Below are 8,829 nucleotides of genomic sequence, written 5' to 3' on the forward strand. Positions count from 1 at the left end.
GCTTAACAAGCAGGTGCTTGGGGCGCCAAGGGAGAGGGGCGGCACCTGCGGCAATTCGGGGCGGCAGGTCCCTCAGTCCCTCTAGGAGCGAAGGACCTGCCGCTGAACTGCCGCCGCCGATCGCGGCTTTTTTTTTTTTTGCTTGGGGCAGCAGAAATGCTGGAGCCGGCCCTGCTAATCACTTACTCTGGGTTCATTAATAAACAAAAGTGATTTATGAAGTATAAAAAGTAGGATTTAAGTGGTTTCAAGTAATAACAGACAGAACAAAATAAGTTACCAAGCAAAATAAAACAGCACACAACACGTAAGTCTAAGCCTAATACATTAAGAGCCTGAATACAGGTAAATCTCACCCTCAGCCGTTCCAATAAGCTTCTTTCACAGACTAGACTCCTTCCTAGTCTGCACCCAAGCCTTTCCCCTGGTACAGACCTTGTTAGTTCCAGCAGGCATCTTAGGTGAAAAGCAGGGGATTTCACATGACTGGCACCCCTCGTCCTCCACCCCCTTTTATAGCTTTGGCACAAGGCAGGAATTCTGTGTCTCTCTGGGTCCGCACCCATTCTTTTAAGTGGAAAATTACCAGGTTTATAATGGATTCCAGTACCAGTTGACATGATCACATGTCACTGTAAGACCTCATTCTCCATTCTTTCAGGGTTGGACTGCACATGCCCAGGAAGGTTTGTGAGTAAACAGAGCCATTTACAACCAATTGTCCTAGTTAATGGGAGCCATCAAGATTTTAAGCCACCATTAATGACCCACACTTTGCATAGTTACAATAGGACTTCAGAGTAATACTTCATATTTCTAGCTTCAGATACAAGAATGATACATTCATACAGATAGGATGAACACACTCAGTAGATTATAAGCTTTGTAATGATACCTTACGAGAGACCTTTTGCATGAAGGATATTCCAGTTACATTGTAGTCACACTCATTAGCACATTTCCATAAAACATATGGAGTGCAACATCACAGTAACATCTTGCAAATCATTCCCATATCCAGAAATACTGGGGATGTCAGAAAAAGTTATGGAGCTTTATTAATTGTCTGTATATTTTCATCAACCAAGGAAACCTACAATATCAGTTATGTTCGTTCGCACTAAGGCCAGTCTGAGAGGAACTTCATTTATTTCTGATTGCAGCATGGTTCTTTGGTAGAGCAAGAAACCTTATTTTCTTAAGGATCTCTGGCCTACCTAGATCGTCATCCCACAGGTATTCCGGAGAAAGTATTTTGGTTGGTTTGTAGTAAACAAAATACTTGTTTAAGTAACTCTCATCTTGCCAGATTGCCTCAATTCCTTTGGCTTTGTCCACCATCATGGCTTCATGGCATTTCTTGGTCAACTTGTAAACCTCCATTACTGTTCCTCCAAAAAAGCCTCCAGCATAGTAGAAGTCACCCTCATCTCTGGGCACATAAGCTTGAGAAGCAGGTCGACGTTCATAGGTGAAAGACTGACGCTCTGCAGCATAGAAATGTGGGTGTAATGTGCCAAACAAGTTGCTCAGGATCTCCACTCCAACTTGGTCATTAAACCTCATGTCTACATCCACACACACTAGGTAGCTGACCTCATTAATGAACCGCTGCTGAGAGAAGGAGTTGATCAATTCCATTCGTCGCATAGAGATTTCTTGCCACCTAGGGTAGTTTTGGACTTGCAGAACCACTACATTCCTTCCTTCTTTGAGTGGAACTTTAGGAACTTCTTCTGGTCTGTCTGTGAAAATGTAATAGTTCACCCTATGTCCAACCATAAAGTACGTCTCTGCAGTTTCTAAAAACTTGTTTAGGAAGACTGTATACCTAGAAAAAAAAAAGGAAAAAATTCTCTATTAGAAATAAAAGGCACTGTGGTAAAAGACGGGAAGAAGGGGATACAGAGAGCAACAAAGTGAAAGGATCAGGGAGACCAATAGGGTGTGCAGAAGAGGGAGTAGGTGGGGGAGGTGTAAGAAGGGGCAGAGTTGTAAAGCATCTTGAAGGTGAGGATGAGGATTCTGAATTTAGCGTGGAAAAAGACAAGAGGCAGTGAAAGGACTGATGGGGGCTGATGACATGGTTGGACTCACAAGAGGGATCTAGGATTTTAGCTTTTGTTCTTATTTATGGAGGGGAAGATGAACCAATTCCTACCTAGTTTGTAAAGCATTTTATGATGATCAAAGCTGTGTAAATGTCTATTTTCTCTCCTATGAAAGTAGCCAATTAATATAAGATTCCTATTAAGAAGTAACAAGTAACTGTGACTCCACCCAATGGGTTTTGTTGCAAGCAGGAATTGACAATGCTCATGAACAACAAAAAGAATCGGTTTTAGTCAGAAATGTCTGTTACAGCTGTCCCCCTGCTGTTCTGTTTGTGCTGTGTGGCCGCCCCCCCGGCCATGGAACTAACCAAAGTCACAGCCTGGCCCTGCTCATGGAAATGGCTTGTGCAGACTGACTGGAGCCATTGCTCTGCTCAGAGCTGAGGGGGCTTTTCGCTCCTTTGTCTAGCTTCTTTGTTCAGGACCCGGCTCGGTGTAGGGTGCTCTGCCCAGGTATGCAAGACCTAAAGTGGCCACATAGCTGAGCATACGAGTCATACCTGTAACTCAGAACTTGCCCAGGCATGTCCTGTGCCTACCTGCAGTTTCCCTGCCTTCTCTCCTCCCCTGGATTAAGGGGAACCAATCAAAGTTACTGCCGGGAAACTGCCTGAGTTTGCCCATAAAAAACAGACATTTTCTGATCAGACCCCCGGAGAAGGTCCTTGCTTTGCCACCTGGTCTGATCAGCTAGGAGTCTTTGGGGGGCCCTCTCCCCGCTCTCGTTTGTTTTTGAGAGTACCCCCGTTTTTAAACTCCCCTCCCACGAACAACGAATCTGTGCCTGGAGATCTCCTGATTATTGTAAGCGAATCGAGTCCTCTCTGTGTCCTCTGATGTTGAAACTGCTGTTCCTGCTGCTGCTTTGGGGATTGGTAAGGAAAAACCTCTTGCACACACCCCTTGTTCTGGCTGCTGGCTTTCTTTCCCCCAGCAGGCAGACCCAAGCTAACTACTTGTTTCTTGCTCCGCAGTGCCTTTGATGCTAGAAATAAGCCTGTGCCTTCCTGGACTGTATCCTGGGCTGCCAGCTTGCAGCCACCCCACTGCTGCAGCCACCACTAGTTAATCCCCCTCCTAGGGTGACCAGACAGCAAGTGTGAAAAATCGGGACAGGGGGTGGGGGGTAATAGGAGCCTATATAAGAAAAAGACCCAAAAATCTGGACTGTCCCTATAAAATCAGGACATCTGGTCACCCTCCCCCCTCCCCCCCTTGGAGCTGTATCCTGGGCACACACCAGTCTGCCCTCTGGAACTACCCCTAGTATAAGGTGCACCCATTAGGTTAGATTTAGCTTTTAGTCTAGATAAGTTGTAATTTCATTTTGCATAGCTGCAGTTAAGTTAGGTTTAGGAAATTGCTTGCATTGTACTCTGTAAGTTAGGCTTACAGAATTGTTGCCTTGTGTTTTGTTACTTGCTAATTTGTGTAGTCTTGGTTAAGTTAAATCATAGATAAGATTTTGCTGTGTTCTGTATAATTGTCTCTCTGCTGTTTAAACTTGCAGCCTGTCTGCTCTCTGTGTCTCCCTGAGTTTAAATCTCCCTCCACCACGTGCTCACCCTGCTCCTACTGCTACCAAACCTCAATTGTATTACTGAAGTCTAGCATAAACCCCCATTGGTTACCCCTTTTTCTCTCTAACACACCTCACATTTTGCATTTACACCACTGTGACACATTTTTACCTAAAGTTGTTGATTATTTAACCCATTTTACCCATACTGTTAGTTGGTTATATACTGCTGTGACACACTCTTTACATAGAAATTGTTAGCTGCCTGTTACATTTATACTTCAGTGTTAATTGGTTACCAACTGTATTGTACCCCACTGTATTGTACCGCACTACTGAAACCCCCTATCCTATTTACTAAAAGAAACCCCTCCTCAATTGTCTACCTTAACAAACCCCATACCCCTCACTATTGAATTTTCCCTGTTTTTGCATTTTCTTAATAAAGTTTATTTTGCCCCCCACCAGTGCAGTAGTTGTCCCGCAAGATCCCCTACCTGCTGGCAGGGACAAGAAACACTTTTTTTTAAATATTTGTTGCTAGTTTCCTGGTTAGGATTATTTCCTTCCAAATACTGACGATCATCAACCTTCATCTCTTGAGCCATATTCAGCTGTTCAGGGCATTGCACGTGACTCTCATGGAATCCATGCTGCAGGAGCAAGTGAGGTCTTGGGTACTGCGGTGATCACATGAGTGCTCTGCCCATGAACACATGTGGAAGTGCTGAGAAATGAACCATAGACACAATGCCACTCTGTCCCTCCCAAACAGTCAGGAAGGGAGTCTACCTGGGAAGGATGAAGAGCTGACCTGTACCGTGCCTGAATTTGAACCTCTCGCTCTAGGGACTTTCAAAGCAAGGTACTGGTCATCTCCTGAGAGATACTGAGTATCTTTAACTCCAGTGAGAGATAAGGGCACGCAGCACCTCTCAGGATTGGGCCTATATTGCCACTTAGCCAGCCTTGCAGTGAAAATGAGAGTTTTCTCTGTCATGTTCACATTCCAGCTACATGCACCATCCAAGCAAAATGACTTGCCTGCGCGGCCCAGGTGCAACAGCATTTCAAAGGTGTTCTGCCTCGTTACCTGCTATTTCAGCGGTCCTGCAAATAACCAGCAGGTGTAATGTGTTACAAGAGCTGCCCCCCACATAGCCAGCTATGAGCCAAGATCTCTGGCAGCGGTTTGACATCAATCCTTTTTTTATGAGAGAATAAGGTCTAGTACTTCGAGTGTACTAAGATTTATTTCATACAACATTGGCTGTAAAGATGGAGGATTTCTTTGCACAACACTCCCCTTAAGAAATACTATATCCCAATAACAGTTCACCTTTTCATATAACCGTATAACAAAGGAGCATGGTACACAAAATCATTTCACTTTGGCGACAGTGAAGCAAATTTAACATCAATGGCTGGGAAACAGCCAGGGCACTATGACCTTCAGCACTCAGGATCCTTATCCTGCTAAAGTATTGGAGAGGGTCAGCAAAGGAACCTGTAGAAAAAAATCCATCAAACCCCCTCACGAGTAGAGGGGCCAGTTGAGGCACTACCCTCTTACAGAAATCAGCTCAAACCCAACAGGAGTGAGGGGGCATTTACAAGGTTTCATGGCAAATATCCAAGCCCCCTTCATTTCACTATGGGAGGGTTCAACATGAGAGTTGTACACTGTACACTGTCAGAAATTAACATCAACCTCATTTGTCATGTATATGCCTAGCCCAGAGGTGGACAAACTACGGCCCGCGAGCCACATCCGGCCCGCGAGACCGTCCTGCCCGGCCCCTGAGCTCCCGGCCGGGGAGGCTAGCCCCCAGCCCCTCCCCTGCTGTCCTCCCTCCCCCACAGCCTCAGCTTGCCGCGCCACCTGCCCTCTGGCCCACCACTCCTACCAGGCAGTACAGGCGGTGGGGCTTTCAGCTCCTGCTACTCTGAGCAGCATGGTAAGGGGCGCGGGGGGGTTGGATAAGGGGCAGGGGGTTTCAGGGAGGGGGAAGTCAGGGGACAGGGAGCGGGCGGGGGGGTTTGGATAGGGGGTGGGTTCCCTGGGGGCCTGTCAGGAGGCAGGGGTGTGGATAGGGGTCGGGGCAGTCAGGGGACAGGGAAAGGTTGCATGGGGAAGAGGTTATGGGGGGCAGTCAGGATACGGGGAATGGGGGGGGTTGAATGGGGAGAAGGTTCGGGGGGGGTCAGGGGACAGGGAACGGGAGGTTGAATGGGACAGAGGTTCTGGGGGGGCAGTCAGGGGACAGGGAGCAGGGGGAGATTGGATGGAGCGGAGGTTCTGGGGGGGGGGGGGGCAGGGCAGGGGCGGCTCTGTTTTTTGCCGCCCCAAGCACGGCAGGCAGGCGGCTTTCGGCGGGTCCGCTGGTCACGCGGATTCGGCGGCATGCCTGCGGGAGGTCCGCCAGTACCGCGCCATCGGCGTCCCCGCCGCCGAATTGCCGCCGAACCCGCGGGACTGGCGGACATCCCGCAGGCATGCCGCCGAAAGCCACCTGCCTGCCGCCCTCACAGCAACTGGCAGGCCGCCCCAGTCACACGCTTGCTGCGCTGGTGCCTGGAGCCGCCCCTGGGTCAGGGGATGGGGAACACGGGGGGTTGGGAGTCCTCAAGATATTATTGGGAAGAAACCCTAATTCATATTGATTCTGGGGCAGTTACAAACCATTGTGCCAGCATAATGTTAGGGGAGTGTTATGTTGCTTGGGGTTTTGTCTTTCAAAGTCCTATTACATGTAATCATTATCAATCCCATTAAACTTTTCACAAGAGTAGGAGTATCCTACCCAGTATCCTCGACAAATTCAAACTTCACTTCTTTCATCCCATCTTCCCAAATTGGCCCTATATTTTCAAAATGGATCTGCTATTCTTTGCTTCCTATCCTATTTGTTGTGTCTCATTGATGTACAACGTTGAAAAGTTGCTGCATCTCACTGGTGGCCAAATCAGCCTTGCAAAATTGTTATAAATATTTATCAGCACAGGTACAAAAACCTACTTGTCCATTCTTAACAGGATCATAATAATAAAATAATCAGGATATTTTACTATACTTTGATCTGGAGTCCTTTTGACCTTTAGCAATACATTTTGCAAAAAAATTCTGTTGGCAGGCAATAGCGCTTATAACCACTGGTTGAACCTGTGCTCCATGACTAACAAGGACTTCATTGTAGCATGCACAGCCTTTGGAAAATAATAATGTTATTAAATAGTTCCTTAATCTGTGCTTGCATAGCTGGGTATGTCACAAACCACGCTAGGTATTTTCCTTCATTTACAAATTAGATAAAGCACTGCTCAGCATGAAAGTCAAGTTCTTCCTTTGTAAGAAGGACTCTTGAAGGATGTCTCTCTGTGCCCAGTTACGTGGTTGTATTTCTAAATATTCCACCCCAAGTAGAATGATAACGGTGTAGAGAGAAGATAAAAGACCACCTATCGTGAAGTCAGCAGCGCCTAAGGTAAAAACTTTGTGCCCAGAGCAAAGGGAAAAGAGGAAAGTACATCACTCAACTTCCATAGTTGACAATCCCTCCAGTCCGCCTCCCTCTGATACACACGATAAGCAGCTTAATCTGACCCTTTCTCACAGCTGCCAGACCCTCCTAATTTCCTCCTCCACCACACTGGAAAAGCCCTGTCCTTTCCCTGTCACTGAAATGTGTTTTAAGTCAATCAGCAATCTTCCAACAAAACTCCTGCTTCGGAGAGTGAGGTGAACAGGGGATACTATACACCATCACTACACAAAAAAAATTGGTTCCCCCACCTCCTCGTTGGTTATACATCACCTTTCGTACGTAACATAGTTCAGACTCACTTTTTGATAGCAAACACTGTCAGTCCAACAGTGACATTCCTTCGTCGGAACTGCTCATTCAGGATCTCGGAGTTATAGGTCCCTTCCCAAACTATTGGAGCAAACCATGGAGTCATCATAAGGACGTCACTTCTCCTGTGGAAGAGGAAGTTTTCTTTAGAATCACACTGTAGAAGTAAGAAATACGGAGGCAGTTGCCTTCCCTACATATAGGAAGACACTACCAGAGCCATGTGTTAAAGTTCAAAAATAGACAACTAACAGCTTTAAAGAATATACAACTCCATGAAGTCACAAGACATGGTGCAGTAAGGCTATATAATGTAGCAGGTTACTGGGATCTATCAACTAATTAATGTTTGCACTGCACTAGCATCTACCCAGCATGTCTGAGGTTTGTAACTGAACAAAACATTCTGGCTTGTACTTTGTATAAAGACCCAAGTGTTTCTAAGATTTTGTATGCCCAAGTTAACACAGAGCAAGACAAGTTCAAATCCTTAAGGAAGTTTCTTGGTCAGATTTTAGTCAATTAACTTTAGTTATATTTTAGATGTTACAAAACACATTTTTAGTTTTACTTACGATGGCTTTAGAATCTGTGGCTTTGTGTAAATCATCCTAAAAGAAAAGTAGGAAAACAAAAATGATTTCAAGTTAAGGAAAGATTTCCATAGCTCTTTAAAAAATCCTTCTCGAGTTTACAGACAGATAAAAGATTCCCACAGATCAGCTCCATTGAGAACTCAGTGACCCATACTCAGAACTCCAAAGGAAAGGGTTTTAGCTTTACTGTACCTCTGGTGACTTGAGTTTAAATCCTGGGTCAGGTCACATATGAACATAAGTTTAGTGGTCTCTCTCTAGTCCCTAATATTGGTTTACATCACAAAACCTCTATGCAGTGTGGCTTGATTGACAATCTATGCTCCTGAGAGGCTCAGAGGGAGACATTAAAAGTCAGGAATGAGGTTCATTAGCAAAGTGGTGTGAGCATGCAGGATAGGAGCAGAAAAGTTTTGCAGGTAGGGAATGCGGAACATTGATAGAGCTGTGTGTGTGGCTCAGAACTTGAACAGTAGAGCTTCCTGGAGGTCAGAATTGAGGTGCAGACTGGTGTAAACCAAGCAATGTGAACATCCTTAGAGGGGACGGGAATCCATGAGATCACCGCTGAGAGCTTTCAAAGATAGTTAACATCTGAGCTTGTCTAAATTTCAGTGTCATTATGTTGTATTGATGATTCATAATACACAAATGTAATTCTAAAATAGAGTACTGGAGTTCCACAAGCATAGATCATCATCCTTCAGGAATACCAGAGCTCTTCTGAAAGCAGCTCGAACACTTAA

The 8,829-nt window shown here is 45.7% G+C and overlaps 1 protein-coding gene across 1 annotated transcript; it reads right to left on the minus strand.

The window, feature by feature from the left end:
• Positions 1–1,033: 1,033 nt before the first annotated feature.
• Positions 1,034–8,101, minus strand: LOC113405729 (histo-blood group ABO system transferase 1-like). Its single transcript, XM_026646979.1, has 3 exons — positions 8,063–8,101; positions 7,478–7,612; positions 1,034–1,831 (listed from the first exon to the last, which is right to left on the minus strand). The coding sequence occupies exons 1-3, from the start codon at positions 8,095–8,097 to the stop codon at positions 1,144–1,146; spliced, it is 858 nt and encodes a 285-aa protein (XP_026502764.1). The 5' UTR covers positions 8,098–8,101; the 3' UTR covers positions 1,034–1,143.
• Positions 8,102–8,829: the final 728 nt, after the last annotated feature.

The sequence above is a fragment of the Terrapene carolina genome, unplaced genomic scaffold (assembly GCF_002925995.2).
Source record: "Terrapene carolina triunguis isolate 2854851 unplaced genomic scaffold, T_m_triunguis-2.0 Scaffold50357, whole genome shotgun sequence".
NCBI lineage: Eukaryota > Metazoa > Chordata > Testudines > Emydidae > Terrapene > Terrapene triunguis.